Here is a 16913-nt window from a genome sequence, read left to right as displayed (position 1 = left end):
GATGCTTCATGAATCTGGTCTGATGGCACAGACAGCAGCTAATATTTTAATGCAGTTTTAAAGACATATGGACATCATTCAGATAAAATCATCCCATCTGTCAACACTAAAGGTGAACTGCCTTCACCTTTGGCAATTTTATGGTAGATTAATTGTGATGTTTTCAATACAAACCTTCATTTATTTTTCTTTAGTATTGTTTAACTACTTATGACACGATATTTCATCTCATTTATCTTCATGCATCCAGTGACAATTAATATTTTTGTAAATATCACGTTTACAGGGTGAAGCTGCAGAGAGAAGTCAAGGTAATGGATTTCTTTCCATGCTGAAGTGTGTGTGTGTTTGTGTTTTCACAATAACATATTATTAATGACATGGCACTGTTAGGGAGAGAATTGGACGCACACACGCCTTACACATTTTCTCTTCAGATTGTGTTTTGTGTTGAGGAAAGCTTGCTCTACAAGACAATTACATTGCTCCCTGTGGATTTGTTTTCTCTCTGCTGTTTCACGTGTAGACAGGCAGACTAATGCATGTGGAGAAAGAGCTTGATTGACCATTGCCAACAAATGTTTGTTGAGAGGAGAGGTGATTTTTGATGTCATGTTAAATTAGTCACGATTTTCCTCCCAGTCTTCACGCTGAGAGAAATTGTGTAATATTAGCAAATGATAAACCAGGCGTGTATAAATAATGGCTTGCCTTTATTTATGTCATCATCATTAATTTGTTTTGAGAGTAATTTCATGTGAAAACTCTCAGCTCTTTAGCCATGACCTGTAGCATGTTGCTTTACGAGTTCCATTGTCAGGTAAATACCAATTAATGCCATTTTCATCTCATACTGAATGAATGCAGAAATATGAAAATATTAACAAATTTGGTTTCCTTCTCTCATTTTCTATTCTTCAAATTTTTAATTGTAATATTTATACATTTTTGACACATTAATCCATTAAACTAATTAAACAAGGTAATATTATAAAAAATATATATATATCAGATGTCAATGAATAGCTTAGTCTATTTATATAAATGTTGATTATATTTTACATTTTAAGGGTAGTGCTTTAACTGGTTAAATTACAAATAATAATGATAATTAAATAAAACTATTTATACTATAATCCTGTTTTGTTGTAGTTTATTTTAAATGGTCCTGTGGTGTGATTACATTCATTTGTATTTTTCAGTTATTAAATTTATTAAGGTAGTAATTTAATTTGAGGTAAAAATGATACTTTTAACAACGCTGACCAAAATGCAGTTTAAAATCATTTTTGTGAAGTTGTTGTGTTATGCTTCATGCCAACTATCCATATTTAAAAACAAACTGGCATAATTGACCATTTGGGCTGAATGAAAAATGCAAGCCCAAAGTGAAATAATTGTTCTTCGAGACTTCTTTTTCGATATTGCAGGAGACTATTGACTTTTGTGTGCTTGCTCAATCTTAGTCGTCTTGTCTGATAAAAAGTAAATCAAGATTAGTGAGTTTAAGTGTGCTCTATTAACACTAAGCAATTAGGCAGCTCCCAAGCGAGAGCGCTTAATGCTGTGCGATATCAGCTATCTGATCACACACATTTGCCCGTCACCAGTCGACTCCACCGGCTCAGTGTTGCAGTCACCAGCGGGGCACAGGGGGATGAATCCCAGCTGACAAAATGGATAAGTCAATTGGATGAGGCTTACACAAATCTCACCACAGGGCCATGGAGCGACGCACTAAAACAAATTAAAAGCGCGAACCGAGAGCATATTTTATGCTCACGATTTATGATGTAGAGGATCCTCCCCTCTCTCCTGTTCCCTTAATGATAAATCATCATCATCCAGAAGAATGGATGGAGAAGGAAATCAAAATGTCAGTAAGAGAAAGCCAAAATGGCAAATGCGCCGTGCTTTTGTTGTTCCTCTTAAATTCTGTTAATCGCCTCAGGTAAAGATTAACTGCTGCCGCCAATTTAATTCAGCTTCAAATAATGCAACAAGGTCACTGTTTTCCTTTCGCTCTTCTCTCTCTCTGTCTCTCTAGTGCAGGATTGAGTTGTCATGTAGCTCTAATAGGCAGCACAGGGAATCATTAGTCCGGCTCAGCTCTCTGACTGATGGGCATTTCACTCCAATCATCTGGCCGTGCTCAGACGGGCGCGGCACTATTGACACGGTGTCAGAGCTGAGAGAGGATGGCTTAATCAGCCGGGACACTCTCAGCATTGATTTGACAAGCTGCCGTAATGACCTTCTTGTTTTTGTAAAGGATCACTGTTTATCTGAACTGGCACTGATGCACTGAGCATGCCGCATCGTCATGGAAACTATTATCAAGGCCAAGCTGGGGCCTTGGAGGGCTCCTAAATATGATGTCGAATGTGACTCGAGGGGGGTCGCCCGGGACGGGGGTCTGTTGCCACGGTGACAGCTCCTCCTCCTCTGACTGCTGTCCATCCGAGACAAGTGAATGACTCCCGTAGAGATACTGTTTGAGTCAAAAGCGGTGACGGCGGACGGATCCGAGGGGTGACTTTGACTTGAATAATAGTTTTGAAGAATTGTCATGTTGAAAACAAACCCCATCAAGTGTGCAACAAATTGATTGCTAAGTGTTCGATATTAGAAATTTCTCACTTTCATTTACTCCGCTGACAATCCACCCAGAAAATTGTTTTTGATTTTAGCACCTATTGATTTGCTAAATGGCCCATAATGGCCACTCGAATGTGCTCGAACGTATTCATGTGGGAAAATGCCCATCTACGCCCGGCCTCGTCGACTCTGATTGTCGTAGCTCCGGCCCTGATGAAACGATCCTCTGGCCACCTCTCCACATTTCAATAACGTTATGCTTTTTCATAATAAGCAGCCTTACGGCGGCACCCGGGATGTTCTTAGGAGTATATTTGCGGAAGGATTCAGGAATGAGGATGCTGTCAGGTGGATGGGTGTAATCAGCCCGTCCGCCCCCATCCCTCCGCCTCCTTCCCAATCTTTTTCCCCCACAGCCCATGAGTCAGACGGTAAATATTACTGGCGTACTGACAGGCCTGGAGCCGTGACTCACCGTGTAAAATCGTTAATAAGCAGCATGATGGGGCCACTACATCCCAAGGTGAGAATGTAGGGGGCTGTTTTCATCCACAATTATCCAAAGGACAGCATGAAGTGTCCATGGCGGGATGATTTGTGGGCTGAAAACAAGAGTGCTTTGTCTCAGCAAAGAGATGAGGGCTTGGGAGCAGGCAAGGGAGATGGAGAGAGGTCAAACGGGAGTGAGCTTGTGTATTATAAATTGTTGGTTCTTACAGCTGGTATTTAATGCTAAAAAAAAAAGTAGTTGTAAAAACAGTATTCTAGCATACAAAAACCCAGGTCACATATTACAGACCCACTTTATATTGAGTGCAACAGGAACACAGTAAGTACATTGTACACTGTTTAGTCTTTAACAGACTAATTGAAGTACTATTATTATATTAATTTATTTGCAAATCTTAGAAACAATTTTCACTCGGAAGTAGGTAGTAAATTTCACAATGAAAGAAAGCACGGAAGTAATATTTTCTTGTAAAACGTACTCTAATAATCTTTCATGTGTACACACACACACACACATACACACAAACTACATACTTCTGAGTGAAAATACATTACATGATGCTAAAACATTGCAGAAAATAGTACTTCAATCCACAAAAATCAACTTCAGTTAGTCTACAAAAATCAACATTCACATTTAATTCAATGTTATTTTTTATTGTTTGTGAAATTTACTAGCTATTTCAGAGAATCAAAAATGTTTTTGTAGTTAAAGACACTTAAAATAAAGAGAAATTTATTATTTTATTGCCATTTATAAATATTTTTCATAAAAACAGAATCTGAAGCAGTAGAAGTAATGCAGACGTGGTTGTTTTTGTTGTGATGTGAGGCTTGTTTCTGTTTTATTGCTAGAGACTGGGAGAATAGGTCTTGCATGGTTTCGTTCAGTAAACATACTGCCAAGTTAAATGGCTGATCAATCAATTTCACTGGAATCGATCTGAATCAGTTCAGCCTGCGTGCACACACAGAGAGCCACTTTATTGTAAATCAATCATTTTGAAAACATCTCACAAAGGGGCCAGTCCTTACTAACAAGCCATAAATTTAAACCTACAGGGTGCCACCCTTATCAGCCTACAAATCAGGAGCGCAGCCGACATCTGTTCTACTTCCTCCTCTTTTTATTTCAGCTCGGTAGGTCGAGCTCAGATCTTTAGTTTTGAAAAGAACAGACTAATATCTTTCTATAGAGCAAAGTTTAATCACAGTCATCGGTTTTATAGACTAAAACCGAGGAGCATTATAATCATAGGTTGAGGGGCACAATTGTGTTTTGTAACTCTAAAAGTGTTTTTGTAGATATAAAATGACTTGCTGTTGAAGTGTACACATTCTGAAGTAGACGATTTGTGCAATAATTCAAATGTGAGGGGGGTTATCTGTCATTGAATGTGCCTCTTTAAATATTAGATGATGTTTGGAAAAGGTGTGGTCCCTATGTCGTCCTCCACACTTTTTTTGGACTGTAAAAATATCCATTTATCAATAATGTTGTTCTTGTTCTTTTTTCATTTACTGTTATGGTTCAAATGTCCAGTGTAAATCAAGTAATGACGCAATATACCAGTCACCTGTAGAACACAAATACATCCATTTTAATTTGAGAAAATACAAAAAAAAAAAAAAAAAAAACGTACAATTTATGTACAACTTTTTGTACAAGACAGTATGTTTTATCAGCAGGTTATAATTGACAGAGTCCGGTAGATCAGCTCAGCACCATCAATTTCTTCACATCTAGTAGTCAAATCAGTCATTCTGCTATGAGAAACCCCATTTTCCTCTAATGAATATGCCAATAATTACATGTAATGGATGGATGTTTTGATTATTTATTTAAGTGGAAGAAAAGACAGTAACAAAACCGTAATCCATATGCAAGTTCAGCATGTTAAGACTTAATTCCCTCCAAGTATTTATTTTGTTACAGTTTATTTTCTTTATACAGTTTCTAAAACTTAAATCTGTCCTTTACAGTAGAACAAAATAGCCAAAATATGACAGTTGTGTATTACATAGCACATCAGTAAGGTTGCTTTATATGTTACTTTAATTAAAACACTCTTGAATACATTGACAGGTGATGCAACTAAACATCATAGTTCTACTCAGCATCTTTCAGTCATTGCTGTTGCCCTTTTTTTTATTTTTTTTTTTAAGTATCTATAACCAAGGTGCTAGGATTACAGCAGCTTGCATAGGCAGATGAAGCCCGTTTGAATGCCACTTTTCGCTCTAGTGGGTCTTCCAGCGTTCCTCCTTTGGTCTTCTTGCACTGCCTGGCACTATCCTGGCATGGAGGCAAGGATGGCTTGGATGTTCTCCATGCCAGTATTAGATGCCATGATATTCATCCAGTATTACTGACCAATGACTGACTGATGCTAGTAGATGGATACATTTCATGGCACTGTAGAAACTGTGATGTGTACACTGTAGTATCTTCACGAGATGTACAAATAAATTGCATGATATTAAAACATTGCACATTTGTTGCAGTGGAGAAGAAAATATCAGTATCACCTCAAACTGTCATTAGGGCTACGAAGGGGGAAAAAAAAGTAAGCCAGCTTTTCTTTGTAGTTTTGTTGTCAGGATTGCTACCTGAGTATGTTTCTAAAAAGAAAGAAAAGGTCTGTAAATAACTGATTTTGACATTTCTATACTATATGTGATTGTAACATTGAAACGCTGATGACAAAATGGAATGTAAAAACCTGATGGTTAATAATCCTCAAAAAGAAAAAGCTAGTTTGCTTTCTGCTTCTTCAACGTGCATCTACACTCTTCTCATCAAATCAAACCTGCTGTCTTGACCGCGCCATCGGCCTTTCTTTGTAATGTAGTTCATTACAGGAAAAGGACCTTACATAGAAGAAACAATAAATAAATTGGACATTTAACTCCAATGGATTCATTTTTAGGCTAGCAAGTATGTAGACAATCCAATTATACAGTTTACTCACATTTGTATTTTTTTCTTCATTTATTAAGAAATCTACTTGCTACAAAGTGTAACACCACTATAATCACAATTCAGAAAATCACTTCAGGACAAAGCCTAATTGTCCAGTAGACGAACAATAAAGTGGAGATCCTTTTACTTTAGAATGTAAACGTGGACTAGAACGGGCAGAATTTATACAACAGATTATTTATTCTTTGTCTCAATGGATGGATGAATACTAATGTCTCTTTTCTTGAATCTACAATCTATTAGCTCACTTCTGATCTGATCAAATGATGTTTGCACAAGAAATTTTTATTTTTATTTTATTTTTTTACCAAGACCTAATTTAGGTCAAACATTGCTCTAACTCATTACAGAAAGAGCAGAGCCCCTCCTCATGTGCATCTCTGAGTTCATGTCTGTCTGAGGATCAACATCACTTTACCTGGAATTACAGAAAAGTATCATCAGTCATTCAATACTGGTTTTCATCTCTGTTAGCTTATGAAAATGAAAGCACACATGCTGTTTTAGTAGTAGAGCTCGAGGTCCTTCAAAGCAGCCCGTGTGAGTATCAAAGAGCACTCCAGATGGCAAGCTGAAATTGTACCTTTTTGACTCGGGTTCACAGATCTTTGACGTGTCCCGGTTGATGTTACGTGTTGTCAGGGGTAAAACTGAAGAAACTGAACCGCTCTGCACTGTAGCTATTAAGATATCTTTAAGATACATTTAGAAATAAAGTTCTCTGATATGTATAAAAATAAGTACAAAATGATTACGCTCATGGATAAAAAATAAGTATGTACTTATGTATAAATCTGACAGAGCACTTGAAGCCAAGTTCAAAGGTCTGTGAAGCATTTGTATATCAATAGTGTAGCTTTGATAGAAGGGAGTGACGTTCAAATCCATTCAGACCACAGCAAGAATCATCCACAAGTTACATCTTTGGCTGATAATTGAACATTATGATTGAGCTTAGAGTTTAAGGCATCACGGTTGGTCACAGGGAACATCCAAGCACTTTTCTGCCCCTGTGCCAACCCTGTGTCAGGCAGTGGCTACGCCCAAAGGAGGAACCATTGATGCCCACTTTTCGCAATATGTGGCATTTTCAATTGTATATTTTATTCATTTTCACAGCATTAAAGCTCAATCTTTGTTGAATTATCAGCAGGTTACAGTAGTGTTCCATTCGATCGTATTAACAGCAGAGCCGCAGTCGCAAACAAATGTGTTATAAGCCTCGATCACAGACAGTTTCTCACACCAGCAGTCATGGATGATGGAAAGACATCAACAGAAGTAGTGCATATCCTCAATGTATTGCCAGTTCCAAAGAGCTACGTTGGGGATGGCCATTTGCATTAGGTACAGCAAACATTTCCACATGTATACGTGCCTAAACGGTCTGTAGGGATGGAAATGGGCATCCTTTCCTGAGCCACGCGTTCAGGTTACTTCAGCCAGCCTTCGGCACATACCATGCTGAATACAGTCACGCAAGCACTCGTTTCCCTGAACAAAACCATTCACTTAACAGCCTCAGTCTGTGACGTCAGTCCCAAACTCAGAGGAGAACTGAGGGAAAGCTTTGACGCTTTGCGTTATTATGTGGTAGTGCAAAACGAAACGGACAATGTATACGCAACTCAATCGGCAAGGCTGATCTTTGGGTAGTGTTTGGATGAAGTGAACGACGGTGACCCTCATCCTCCATTATAGCGCCCTCTGCATGGAGTCAGGTCACGGCAGAGGTGAAATGTATTGCAATGAATCACAGGAAGTTCTTTTTCTTCTTTTTTTGTTTGTTTGCCTGTTAACAATTTCAAAAAGTGCTAGGGGCTGTACAATCCTTACTTGATTGTCAGTATGTACATCACTATGTATACATATATAAAAGTATGGAAGTAACATTAAAGGTATACACATAGGAAGTCCCTTCCAGTTCTCATTCCCTTCAAACCCTCGAGTCGAGCAATGTGTCGCCATCACCACAGTCATGGATTCGCGATTAGCGCTCATCTTTTACAGCAGGATGACCCATGTCCCTCCGTAATGGTAAAGGCAGGGGATTCGTTCAGCATTCATCTTCGACTTCTCGGATAGGTGGAATCAGACTGCTAGTGGATTTGTACTGATTGACTTGGTTGGCCATGTGAGTGCTCATGGGCTTGATTTGAATGTTCCTTGGGTATGCGTTTTCTGCTTCATCTGTAAACCATCTCTTTTCTGTGAGACAGCCAGGCGGGAGAGAAGCAGAAGACGACAAACATAGCGTTAATATCAGATCTTTAAAGCAGGGTCATGCATCTCTACAAAGGAAAAAAAAAAAAAAAAAAAGAAGAAGAATCCCACGCTCTCTTTCTCTCTGTATACAGTACATGAACTTGAATTCACATTCAGAAAGACACAGGGTGAAACACACATTGTTGGACCTATTACTGATTTCATGAAGCAGCAAAATGTACGGTATGTAAAAGCATTTACAGCCATATTGTAGTCAAATAGGAATGACTGTATCATGCTGTGTATTTGAGCACGTTATCACACGATCAGGTCTCTGAAATCAGGCATTCAATTTGGAAATGTGTCCTATGAGCACTTAAGCCAGTCGTAAGGCTGGCATCCTTCTCCATCACATTTGCTTTCTCCTAGCCGGTGTCATTTTCCAGCACTCCAACATTTCCAACTATTCCTCCAACTTGAAATGTGCTGCACACCTTGGAGTGTCAGGCTGCGACGAGCCGCGGGGGGAGAGTGTCACGGCGCAGTCGTTTGATGTAAGTGGAGCTGTGCCTGAGGTGGTGCAAGGAGTCAGCCACCTCGCTCCGTTCCCCTGAGTTTACTACTGATGCTGGCACTTACATCGCCCCGAGACATCCTCTGGCTCCATAAGGGTTAAAAGAGCCAATTTCAGCAGCACAGGGACTCTCATCATGGCTCCCCTCTCTCACACGGATATTTGAGGTGAATTTGGGCTGAGAGCGGAACGTGAAACCACTTTCGCCTGGTTTGAGTGGGGAACTTTTAATGGACCGAATATATGTTTTTGCATTAATCCAGCTGTAAGCCACGAGAGGTCATAAAATACTTTAATTTTACTTCAATTAAAAGATCATTTTAGGCACAACGCAAAGTGGTGAATATGAGAAAAGCCACCAATGCATAGTGATATTGGCTAGGCTGCTTAACCAACCAATCTGGAGATTGACACAAGTGGCAGTTTCCCATTTGTTAAAATCTATATTTACTGAACAATAGAAAATATTAGGTAGAAAATTAGTTGACTTCTTTTTTTTTTTATTTGAACAAATATTGTATGAAATGCATGTCTGTGCAATGCAATTATTTTTATTTAAATAATAATAATAACAATGTAGTAAATAGATTTAATATGCAATTATATAAAACAATTTTACATTTCAGATCATTTTATAGAATTTGATTTAACAACATGGAAACTAAATCAGATTTTATTTTCCAAATGCCTTATTTGAATTGAATGTTAAGTGAAACAAATACATTTTGATAATCTAGATGTAGGAACAATGTGCAGACACACTGACCTCTCACACAATGCAGTTTGTCTTAGAGAAAGAAAACCTAATGAGAGGTAAATGAACAAGAGGAACTCAAGTTGAGGGGGACTACTGAAAGAGAGATCACTGGAACCTATCAGATGGATGGAGGTAGAGAGAGGATGATAGTCAACCGCATGCAATGCTGGGATGGTCCTGAGCATGACAAGAGTTAGGCAGTAGCAGCAGCCATTTGCTTTCAGTTAGAAAGCAAAGGGGAAAAGTAGGCATGATTTCCTTGGAAATTAAAATCCCCTCTCATAACAGTGCTCCACAAAGAACAAAGTTATGATTAAAAGATCCCACAACAGGTGCTGTATCATGCAGAATCATTAACTTGCATACCTGGGCCCATTCTATTCATCCTTGTTGCACTTTAGAAAAAAAAGTGTTCTATGTAAGTTTTACAGCGTTTAAGGCAAGTAACAGGTCTCAAGCAGAACTGACATCATATCATATGTCTACATTTTTAGTCTGGTTATATATTGTGAATTAAAAATCATAACCATCTTTATTTTACACAAATGGGATATGGTTCTTATGAAACTCTAAGTAGAAAAAATGTTACTTCTGCAAATTCAGGACTTACGACTACAAACTATTTAGCTCATTTAATATTAAATAGCATGATGGAGCTGACAATTTTATCCAGTTACGAACAATTAGTATTGTAAAACTCTTGAAAAGGACATAATGTGCTTCTCAAATCTGGGAAACTAGATCACGTTAACTAATTCTCTAGGGGGGGTTGGGGGGGGGGGTGTTCTCTATGGGATATCTTACAAACAAACTCTAAACTTGTTGAATTAACTTTTAGGCACGCATTGTAACAGGCACTGAAATCAATGCAGGGTTTTACAACATCCCATACATAATACCTTGCAGCTCATCATTCTGGTGAGAGAGAAGTCTCAAAATCAACAGTTTCATGAAAACGGTGTATATAGATGATAAAGGTTTCAAAGCTGGAACTTTTCAAAGATCAACACTTAAATGATCCAAAGTTTCTTTACACACCGTAGGGGTTTCTGCACCTGCAAGGCATGTAGGGATGGTGTGAAACCATTTATGCTATGATAATGTCTCTAAACCCTACCTGGAACATTAAAAAAAATCACTAGAGCATAACTAAAAATAAGCCACTAACACAGACTAAAAACATGATGATGCAATTTGCAGTTCTCACACACACAGACATGACATAATGATCGGACAAACAGGTAGGCAAGAAATGAATTAATGCTTTTTCCTCACTCTTATATGTGGATTAAAGACCAAAAATTACTATTACTTATACAGTACAACAAGTGCTGATGGAAAATATTTTCTGGAACATTATTAAGATTAAATATTAACTAAACAGTTCTAGAGGTCAGCATGTGGCTGCAAAGTTCATAGTATCATTAATCATTCATCCACTTAAAATTCCTAAATTTAGTCCTGTGCTTTAACAAATCTACACTGGTGCAGACCTCTAGTTCACAGGTTGATTGTGTTTGTACAAATGCAGCAGTGATATGCAGGCATGGTCCTGGTTACGGTGCACTGGCGATGAGGCATTGATCAAATGGTCAGAGTTGTGTGTGTGGTCAAGGCAAGGGCCACATGCACATAATGAAGCAAACTCACAAACAGAACATGGAACGCTGAGTACAAACACGCACACACACAGCATCCTTTCTGTACAAAGTGTGCTAAAACCACAGAAGTGAACAAATGCACGCACACACACTCACTCCGTTGAGGTTAAAGAGAGAAATGAAGGCCAGCTTACTTCTGTTTGTCACGGGCTTCACGTGCTTTGCTGCTGCGGTTCTGCCGGTTCGTGGCGGGGATGGAGTGAACAGATGAGCTCTTCTTGCTGGATGAATGGGAGGAATGGGAGGAGTGGGACAGGCTCGCTCGGGACTGGCCCGCGTTGTGGTCAAACTGCATCAGACAGAAGATCAGGTCCGTGGGCACCAGCTCAAACTCGTAAGGCGGGTTTGTGATGACATATCTGCACACATGGAAAATTACATTCATGTTCAAGGATCTCATTTAAGAGGAAATAAAGCATTTAACTTTGTTTTTAATGTGATTTTGCACAGGTTTTAAGGTAAAGTGTAAAATTTCTGCACCATTTATAGTTTAACCACACAAACTTGGATGGGAGAAAGATCATGACAGCTCTGAAAGTTTCTTCACAGCCAGTAACTCCTAACACTGTCAATGATCATTCAAATGTGCCACATAATCCTGATCCTCTCATGAAGGACTCTTACAGTTGATTCTAATAGTCAAATGTTAGCATGTGGATAAGCTTACAACTGAATTCCAATAAACACAAAATACATAGTGCACTTAATGATAAAGAAAAAGATCATAAAAATAGAGAATACATTTTTACTACTGATTAAATCTTTAAATATTTAAAAATGTTTCCCCTCATTCTAACCAACATTCTGGATAAATATATTCCCTGAGCTTGCACAATGATTTATGGGATAGCTTTATCCATGAAGGACAAGTAGCAGTGTCTTAGGTTTTAGATAAAATGAGACACACTTCAGTACACTTTTTTTAATGCTTTTAAAAGTAGTCTCTTCATGAAGGCTGCATTTATTAGATTAAAAAAAAAAGTCTTTACTATCAATTGTGATATAAAAAAAAACAAAACTTTTTCCGTTCTTTTGAACAGTAATTTAAAAGCAAGTATAAATTTGTGTAAATTTTTACCAGGTGTGCTTCTACAGTTTGATGCCTAGGTAGGGACCTCAAACCTCACTAGGTGTTAGAACTGGGCTTATAATAATGTGGGTTTTATTGTTATTTCCCAGTAGTGAAGCTGGATTATAGGCCTGGTGAAATAAAGAGCTAAAACCCTACTGATAAAGAGGTGAATAGGTCAAATGGACAGCTCACCTTTTTGTGCACTGGCTTGATGAACTTAAATGTGCATCTCGCAATCTATAGATTCCAAAGCACAGCATGTTGTACGTTTTTAATGCTTTACAAAATAAGTCTCCGTAGCAACCACCATCCTGAAAAAGAACACACAATAGTGCTTTAATTGTTCATTCATAACATTCAAATCAGCTTATGCTTATTTCAGGCATGACAGAGCCAACATGAGTGCAAGAGCTGGTGTTGTTTGCCTCATTCATTGCATCTGTATCCTAGTGTGATGTCTACACTACTATAATGAAGTATGTGGCATTACTTTAACAGTGCTGGATAGTAAATGAGTTACTGAGTACGTGTAATCTGGATTATGTAATCAGATTCCAAAAATTATATTACATTTTGAATTTAGATTACAGGTACTTTTTATGGATTACATTACACACACAGAAACACCATGAAAGATTTAAGGCAGCATTATTTTTTTTACCCACAGACTTTGCGTGCTCAGCTCATTCGCTTTGCATTAGCGGGCAAGGGAGGCATCGGACAGGGAACGAGCCCTGTTGGGGAAAGTGCCAAAACGTGTCAGCTCCTCTTAACCATCCACTTACCCCCAAGTCTGCGAATGGCCCATCGTAGAGGGCCAGCTGGGCGACCCGACACCTGTCCCTGTTAGCCAGCGTCTGCGGCGTGCTGTAGCCACCTCTCAGCGCGTTCTCCTCGGCTAGCAGGCCCTCCAGCTCCGGAGTGGCTCCTCCCGTGACCAGCGTCCGGATCAGGGTGAGGATATTATCATTGAAGTATGTCTGCCAAGATAAAGGAGAGGATCCGGACATGAGTGCCATTAGAGTCACAACTCAAGACAGTCAGGATTTTGGAGCTGTCCCGAGCACTGTTATCTAGACCCTGATCTGTCTCTTCTCATTTGACTCCCTGGGAAGGGAAGAGACACGGGAATGCAATTACGCCAGCTGTTGTTGTTGTTGTCGTCGTCTCCTCCCCACGCACATTCATTTTGGTAACACCAGCCATGCTTAACAGGGGAGCGTTTTGCACACGAGGACATTTTAATTATCATTATTGTAGCTAATTGCAGATTACATACAATGAAGAATAGATCTCATAACACAACAAGTCGGAGACATTTATCTTGTACAGTGGGGTCCAAAAGTCTGAGACCACTAGTGAAAGTTTTTGCATTTTTTTTTAACACAGTTTAGATAAATAGTTGAATATGTTGGCTTTAATGATAATATGTTTAAGTAAAACATGATGAGCTATGTTATCGTGTATTTGTTAACATGTCAGTGTCACAATTTAAATAGTGACCTACAAATATTTCTTATTCACTTCACCTCATAACATTTATACAGTACTATTTAAGGTCTGGGTCAGTAAGATTTTGTAATGTATAATAGTTTTCTATTTTAATGAAATGCTATTTATTCCTGTGATGGCAAAGCTGTATTTTAAGCATCAAGTTTTCAGTGTCACATGATCTTTCAGAAATCATTCTAAAACGCAGATTTGCTGCTAAAGAAACATTCCTTATTATTATCAATGTTGAAAACATTTGTGCTGCTTAATATATATATATATATATATATATATATATATATATATATATATATATATATATATATATATATTTTTTTTTTTTTTTTTTTTTTTTTGTGAAAACTGATGAATAGAAAGAACAGCATTTATTTTTGAAATAGGAATCTTTTGTAACATTATAAATGTATTTACTGTCACATTTGATCAATTTAATATGTCAATGCTGAATAAAAGTATTAATTTCTTAGAAAAAAAAATAAAATAAAATGTTGCTAACCCGAGACTTTTTAACAGTAGTGTATTTTAAATCCTAAAAATGATCTTAAATCCAAGTTTTAATCAGATTCTTCATGCTTGACTTTTAAAGTGGTTTCTGACTTGTGGACCTCACTGTATCTTGTCCATCAAATGTTCTTCAGTGTCACTGATGATAAAGTTCTCAAATGATTAATAAAAATAAAAGATTCCACTAAGATCACAAGGTCATTCATGTGAGCACCAGAGGGCTGTGTCACCGCGAGCTCGTGCTGGAGTGACACCTCTCCGGGCCCCTGACAGCAGCATTCAGCCGAATGATGGATGAGAGCTGTCTATTAGCAGGCTTCACCTTTGTCCACAGTGAAATGCACTTGAAGGCTGCTTTGTTCTAGCTTCACTCAAAGTGAAAGGTACTGGAATTAAGCCATCATATGGATAAGGGGATAGCAGCGGTCGTAGGTGGTGAGGGGGAAGAAAAGAAGAAGAGAGAACTGGGAAAAAGGAAAAAAGGTATCTTTCCTAATCTACCCAAGATGAGATTGTTAGGAGATTAGAGCTCTTGGACCCCATAGCAGCCCACCTTTGCGTGTCAAGGCATGCCATTAAAGAAAACTTGAGCACTTACCTTGTTAAAAGATCTAATAAGACTCTTGAAAGTTCATTTCATGACACATTATATGAGGAGTCTTAGCAACAACTTTCCTTTTGATGTCACCGCCACTGACAGTGCTGTCTGATCAATGTGGCATTTCATTTACCAACCTCTGCCTACTGGTAACGCCTGAGCCCTACATCTAAAGCACTGCACAGCCGGAGGATGTCTCTTTCCTATACATTAATTCAGAGGATTAGCAGTGAGACATGCCTTCATGTAATTCTATATGACATGCCATGATGGGAGAGAAATGACTCTGCACCTTTTGACAGGTTGCTTTGTTCACCAAATCTCTGGCTGCTTTTGAATACGAACGGAAAGATCATCTTGAAGCCTAGTAGATAATATGAAGGATCCTTCACACAATGAAAGGATCTGAATCGACTTATTCTGCATGGATAATTTCTTTAACGGATTTATGTATGCTAATCTGTTTAAAGGAATTCAAATCAGTGAATAGGTGTCAACGTGGCAGCTGTTTAGCCACTAACTCACCGCACTCATCAGGGAGTCCAACACGCTGATGGCGAACGCGGTACCACAGGCAAACGGCTGGGTCAGATACAGCTCCGTATCTGGGTCGTCATCGTCGTCTTGGTCCAAAAACTGAACGTTGGAGTCATTCACTGCAGCACAAAGAGAGACGATTTACAACCAGGCAAAACAACTGTGCAGAAGAGTCAATCGGTGTCCTTCAAAGGGTGAAGTGGAGTGTCTCACCAACCAGCAATAAACATTCAGTCAATGAAGTCAAATAAACAATCAGAAAAAAAAAAAAAAAAAAAAAAAAAAAAACTGCATGCACGTCAGTGGGCATGCATTCTGGAGCATAATACAGGTTGAAATAGTGATATCTGCACAATGCAGTACCCAAAAATGGTGGATTCAACTTGAATCTGAATAACTTGGAAAGGATGGTTTACATAACAATGAATTTCTGTTTCCGAGAGAAGTTGTGATGTCTGATGTGTAAATGGATTATTCTTTGGAGCCAGATGTTTTCAATGAATCACTTCACAAAACTGATCTGAATAGTTTGTTTATAAATCGGACTGATCCTGATGACTGACTCAATAATTCCGTCACAGCCGTAACAGTAACAGATCATTAAAGGGGAAGATCATCAGTTAATAAAAACTTACATTTTTTTTTGTTTGTTTGTCATGCAGCTATTATATGACTTCAAAAGATGTGGGATATTGTATACAAATACTATGACCTACTTTTATTAAGCTTTTGGATTTTTGGATTTCAATCCCCATTCATCGTAATTGCATGGAGAAGAGTGACTAGTATAATTCTTTGAAATTTCTCTTTTTGTGTTGTACCAAAGAAAGATCTACATATCTGGAACAACACAAAGATCTACGAATGATGACAGAATTTTTATTTTTGGGTAAACTATTACTTCAAGTGATTTACAATTTACAGAGCACCCTTGTAAAAATTTAGGTCCACTTATATAAAAGAACCCATTTTTAAACAGCAGCAGTCAGATTGCTTTGAGGCTATTGTGTATGGTCTCAGCGGCCAACGTATAGAGACAATGCCCTGAAATCCAGCTCAGTTTGAACACAGCCTCACACAATCTTTGTTTCACCCCCTTTCAAAATCTATGCTTCAGAGATTAGGGCCAGCACCAAAATAAATAAATAAAAATAAACAGCTTTAAGCAAGGTTTGATCTGTTTTTTTTTTTTTTCTAATTTGATTTCTTCCCAGACTTCCTGTGAGCTAAGGAACAGAAATGTCAGTCTTTCAGACAGGCCGCTGATGAAAAGGAGCCCGGGCTAGAGAACTGAACTGCAGGGAGATGCTATGGAAACAGCCACAAGGACAGACTCGCATGATCAAAGGCCTAGTGATGCTCTGAGAAAGAAAGAAAGGAAAAAAAAAAACTCCTTAAAAAA

General features: G+C 38.3%; 1 protein-coding gene across 22 annotated transcripts in view; it reads right to left on the bottom strand.

The window, feature by feature from the left end:
* Positions 1–4688: 4688 nt before the first annotated feature.
* The window catches only part of LOC109101175 (calcium-activated potassium channel subunit alpha-1-like), a 214843-nt gene continuing 202618 nt past the window's right edge, over positions 4689–16913 (bottom strand). For 13 of the 22 annotated variants that reach the window (XM_042736487.1, XM_042736486.1, XM_042736491.1 and 10 more), the window contains 6 exons: positions 15500–15630; positions 13146–13340; positions 12553–12671; positions 11423–11647; positions 9994–10022; positions 4689–8299 (listed from right to left, as the gene is read on the bottom strand). In XM_042736487.1, coding sequence (XP_042592421.1) covers positions 8148–8299; positions 9994–10022; positions 11423–11647; positions 12553–12671; positions 13146–13340; positions 15500–15630 — 851 coding nt within the window. In that variant the 3' untranslated portion in view covers positions 4689–8147. The remainder of the gene's footprint in view (positions 8300–9993; positions 10023–11422; positions 11648–12552; positions 12672–13145; positions 13341–15499; positions 15631–16913) is intronic. The other 9 variants (XM_042736492.1, XM_042736497.1, XM_042736502.1 and 6 more) reach the window with 1 other exon arrangement.

Source organism: Cyprinus carpio, chromosome B13, assembly GCF_018340385.1.
Source record: "Cyprinus carpio isolate SPL01 chromosome B13, ASM1834038v1, whole genome shotgun sequence".
In the NCBI taxonomy this organism is placed as follows: Eukaryota; Metazoa; Chordata; class Actinopteri; order Cypriniformes; family Cyprinidae; genus Cyprinus; species Cyprinus carpio.
Note: the sequence above shows the minus strand (reverse complement) of the source record. Positions and strands in the feature narration are given on the sequence as shown.